Source organism: Elephantulus edwardii, unplaced genomic scaffold, assembly GCF_000299155.1.
Source record: "Elephantulus edwardii isolate Elephantulus edwardi_28Jun2011 unplaced genomic scaffold, EleEdw1.0 scaffold00128, whole genome shotgun sequence".
Lineage (NCBI taxonomy): Eukaryota > Metazoa > Chordata > Mammalia > Macroscelidea > Macroscelididae > Elephantulus > Elephantulus edwardii.
The window spans coordinates 8,244,001-8,249,032 of NW_006399878.1; the positions used below are offsets into that span (position 1 = coordinate 8,244,001).

The 5,032-nt window shown below is 34.4% G+C and overlaps 1 protein-coding gene across 1 annotated transcript in view; it reads left to right on the forward strand.

The window, feature by feature from the left end:
- Window positions 1–5,032, forward strand: part of SGCZ (sarcoglycan, zeta) — a 755,475-nt gene that overhangs the window by 651,763 nt on the left and 98,680 nt on the right. The window contains exon 4 of the mRNA XM_006893559.1: window positions 4,118–4,240. Within this exon, the coding sequence (XP_006893621.1) occupies window positions 4,118–4,240 (123 nt within the window). The remainder of the gene's footprint in view (window positions 1–4,117; window positions 4,241–5,032) is intronic.

Sequence of the window (5,032 nt, forward strand, 5' to 3'; positions counted from 1 at the left end):
GTTTGAATTTGTTCTTCAGTTCCTTGAGCTTAAGAAATGCTGAATGAGTTCAGCCCTTTTGATTTTCCCACTCTAGCTCCTCGCACATTTCATTGTAATATTTTGCTTTGTCATGCCGTGCTGGCTTTTGGAATTTTCTGTTCAGCCCTTCAGTATACTGAATTTTTCCTTGTGCTTTGGCTTCTCTATGTTCCAGCGCAATCTTCAGAGTTTCTTCTGACATCCATTTTGGTCTTTTCTTCCTCTTCTGTCTTTGTAATGACCGTTTGCACTCTTCCTCGATGATACATTTGACATCCTCCCACAACTCATCTAGTCTTTGCTCATTATTCTTCAGTTTATTTACAAACTTTGAATACAGTGTTTTAAAGTTCAGATTTTTTCAATTTTCCTCACCACTCTGCCAAATTGTACTACCCAATGATTAATCCTCTCCTCTCACTGCACATCCACATCCCTCTGCTTCCAACCTCTCCCACAACTCTTGAATCCTTATACTCATTCTACAATAATGGTTTTATACAATATTTATCCTTGTGTGACTCCCTCCCAAGTTAAGTAATAATTTACAAAATCATTGCTCCTGCGTGCCGCTTAGTACTTCATTGTGTAACTGTACCATAGTTTCTCAATCCATTCATTTGTGGTTGGATATTTGGGCTGTTTCCATGTTCTTGAGATGGTGAACAATGATGCTATGAACTTAGGTGTACAAATCTCAAGGTGGATAAGAGACCTGGAAGTAAATCCCAAAACCATAGTGTTCATAAGAGGCAAGCTGAGATCAACCGAAGAAGTGTTAGTCCAAGATATAAAGATGTTAGTCCAAGATACAAAGAGACTGCCAAGGACAACCAAAAATACACAATCTAAAGAGGATAAAATTGATACATGGGACCTTCTAAAGATTAAATCCATGTGCGCCTCAAAAAAGTTTTCCAACAATGTGAAAAGAAAACCTACAGACTGGGAAAAAAACATTTGGTAATACCATCTCAGACAAGAGTCTTATAACAAAAGTTTACAGAATACGCCTTGGCCTCCACAAGAAAAAGACTGATAACCCAATTACCAAATAGGCAAAAGACAAGGAAAGAATTTTCAGAGAGGAAGATATTTGAATGGCAAACAGACACATGAAAGAATCCTCCAAGTCACTGGCAATAAGAGAGATGCAAATCAAAACCACAATAAGGTACCATCTCTCTCTAGTAACAGTGACAAAGTTTAACAGGGCAGCAAGTAATATATGTTGGAGAGGATGTGGCAAGAAAGAAACTCCTATGCATTGTTGGTGGGATTGTAAAATGGTGCAACCATTCTGGAAGGCAGTTTGGTGCTTCCTCAAAAAACTGAACACAGAAATTCCATAGGAACCATCTATTTCACTGCTTGGAATATACTCTGAGAAAATGAGAACTCACCAACTGTGCACCTCCAGCTTTAAGAAATCCAATTCTGTTAGGTTATCTAAGTGGTGACCCTGTCTCCTTACTCCTAATAAATTGTCTTTTTAAGACCCTGAGTGTTGTATTCACGACTCCTCAGCTTTTGACAGAAGGGATTCAGCCCCATCCCTTACAATATTCATTTCCTCTTTTCCTTTACAGCAAAGAAAAGGGACACTATATTAAAAATTATTTTCTGTTTTAAATATTTATTTTCTACAAATACAGGGCAAACATTTGCACAATTTAACAATCAGGAATTACACAAATTTATTGAGCAAAGTGTTGTTATGGGTCATCAGGCCAGAACTGACTCATAGTCTGCTCTATTAAACTTATGCACCTGTTTTTTTATTTGGTTGCTTCTGTAGGCTTAGACATGAATCTTCTATTCAAGGATGCATGAAACTTTTCCTATTTATGTATCCTTTTATCCTTATATTTTGCTATTAAACCTATATTCTAGATAGTTTATATAACAAACAATGTAATTTTAATGTTTGTTTAAATAATCTATCTCCTAGTTAATTACAAAAGAATGCTTGGAAAGTTTTTTAGTATGTGTCTGTATATACACATGTATCTATATCATACTGGTTTTATGCACTCCAACGACATTAAAGATAGCAGATATATTTTGTGAACCTATTCACTCAACCATTGTATTAGGTGAAGGGAGCAATGTAGTATATATGTTTAAACTTTACGTGTATAATATCTTTCAAACAGTTCAGGTTTAATTTATGCCTGAGAGCCTTGAATATAGAATTAAACACAGATGCCTGAGAGCCCAGAAGAAGCTACATTTATCAACACAATAGTAAAAATTTTAGCACATCTGTTTGATAGGTTATTATATTTTGAAGTTTAGAAATCAAGATATGAGAAGGTTAGAAAATGACTGGGGAAAACAAACAGACACACAAAATCTCAACTGAATACAGGATTGTGAAGCAATGTTTTCATGATCAAATATAATGATTGTAACCAACAAAAACAAGTCTTCCAGTGTTTTCTATTGTCATTCCTTGAATGCCCTTGATTCAGCTCTTATTTAGTGCCCCTACTAACAGCAGAGAATTCCATAAAGGTCTTTGTTTTAAAACAAGCAAACAGATGCTTTAAATACTCAGGCTGTACAAAGTAAAAAAAATACTAGGTTATCTTACTTGGAATAGTCCTAGCTTGAAGAATTCAAATTTTTTTTATGTTAGATGAAATGATGTAATTTCAAAATAGAAGAAAATATATATTTCCAGAGAAATTACCCTATGTGTAAGAATTTGAATTATTTGCTTCTTCTTGATAATTGCTTCTCAAATTCTATGTTGATGGGAGGTACAACTCTTCAAAGCATGCGGACTGGAATTAGGAGCAAGACTGATGTGGATTGGGACAAATAAAGAGAGAAACTTAACTTCAGTAGCTAGTCACCTATGTAATATCTATCTTCCAGATGCCTTCAATAAAGTAGCCCCAACATTAAATGTAGAGGAGGAATTTTGCCGTACAAAGATGATTTGAAACTTTGAGTTACAGGAGGTCATCCAACTAACAAATAATCAAAGTATATAAAAGACAAATAAAATAAGTATATATGCCTACATCTTTGACTGTTCTGTGTTGTACGTAACAACTATTTCTACTGTGCTTAGTAGAGGATATGCATAATAAATATTAAAAAGAGGAGGCTATATTAGACCAAGATGGTAAATGTAGATGGCAAAAGACTAAGGGCTGACTATTGTATGTAGGGTCACTATGAGTCATAGTCAACTTCATAGTAACTAACAATACTAACAAAATCAAACGCATGCTTACTGTGTGGTTGTAAAGGAAATATATTGATATATCAATATTATCAAATCTTTACCTTCGTCTTCAAATCTAAATTTTCCTTTCTTAATTAATATTCATCTTCAAGGATCATTTGGACTTTTTTTCCTGAGGCTTTCCTAAATCTCCAATCTCTTAAATTTTTCCATATTTTAAAATTGGTGTGTGGTTTATGAGACCAATAATAAGCAAAAAAAGGGGCTATTAAACTGGAAACAGATTCATAAATACTATTATGTATCTGTGGTATTTATGCAATATCATTGGTTGGAAGATACATTAGGTTAAACGGAAAAAAAAATTATATTTGCCAGATGGACAATAGAATGGATTGTTTCAGCTGTCAATAGATGAAAATATATAGATATTAGATCTGTTGGAGTATGGTAAGGTTGACAACTGAATTGTGCTTTACACATGCCCCATATTACCATGTCTGTGTACTCTTAGCTGCATTTCAGAAAGAAACATGAACATTATTCAGTCCACAAATACTTATTGAACATCCAGCAATTGTCAGGCATACTGCGGAGTTTGTGTGCTGCAAAAGAGAATAAAATCAACAGCTGTTACCTGGCTAAAATCACAGCACTACTTAATATCTATCCAGGTGTTTATACTTCGAAGAAGTGCTCAGCAAGTCCAGTGCAGCAATCCTTGTAACCTCTTGAGAGAGTAACATCATTTTTAAAACTGTTAAGTTAGGTTCAAAACACACTGTAGAGATAAATAATGTCAATAATAATATGCACTTCTCTCCTTCTTCTAAATATACGTGTCATCAAGTTTTCCTGTGTACCAGTTTCACTTCTGAACTTTTCCTCTGACCATAGGCGCTGATGCTGTGGAAGCTCAGTGTAAGAGGTTTGAAGTGAGAGGGAGTGAAGATGGCAGGGTCCTGTTTTCTGCAGATGAAGATGAGATCACCATTGGGGCTGAAAAGCTGAAGGTTACAGGTACTGTAGAAAGAAACCTTGGACAAGTCTTTATGTTTCAAATAATATGTAACTGAGCAAGAAGTTATTTAAAAACACTTATGACTCTTATGCCTAAAATGAAACAAAATATAATGTCATAACATCATATTGTTTGGTTGCAAATTGTTGTTAATAGAAAGCACTGGCTGTGGTTGGAAAAGAGATTGAAAATATGAGTAGCCTTAATAAGATAAGGGTTAAGCAGTTTCTCTCAGGCAGAAGTAGGTGGTAAGGAGTAGAAATGGGTGATAGAAGAAAGGTGAAGTGAATATCTTGAGTGAAGCTGATGAAAAATGATGGAAAAATACATTGCAAAATAATTTTTTTGCATATTGAAGTATGTCATTTTGAGTCAAGGTACTTAATGTAAAGGCAAAAGGTAAAGAATAAAAAATGATCATGTAAATATCAACGTTAGGGTAAAGTGAGCAAGAAAATCTACAATGTCAATAAACTAAATTATCTTATTTTAGATTAAGAATTAATTATCCTAAACCATATATAAAGCAAGAAAGAGTTCTCTATTGGGTATAGCATTGTACTGCCAACCCCAAAGCCCAAGGTTTGAATCTACCAGTTGCTTTGTGGGAGAAAGATTTCCTCTTGTGCAGTTTACGGCCTTTGAAAACCCACAGGGTCATCTTTGACATATCAATGAGTGATGGTTTGAAATATACATATATATGTATTTTTAAGTCATGTCTTTATCTGTAAAATTAAGATAATGCTGCTTAAAGCTAATATAAAAGTACAGCTGTGGCCATTCTTCCA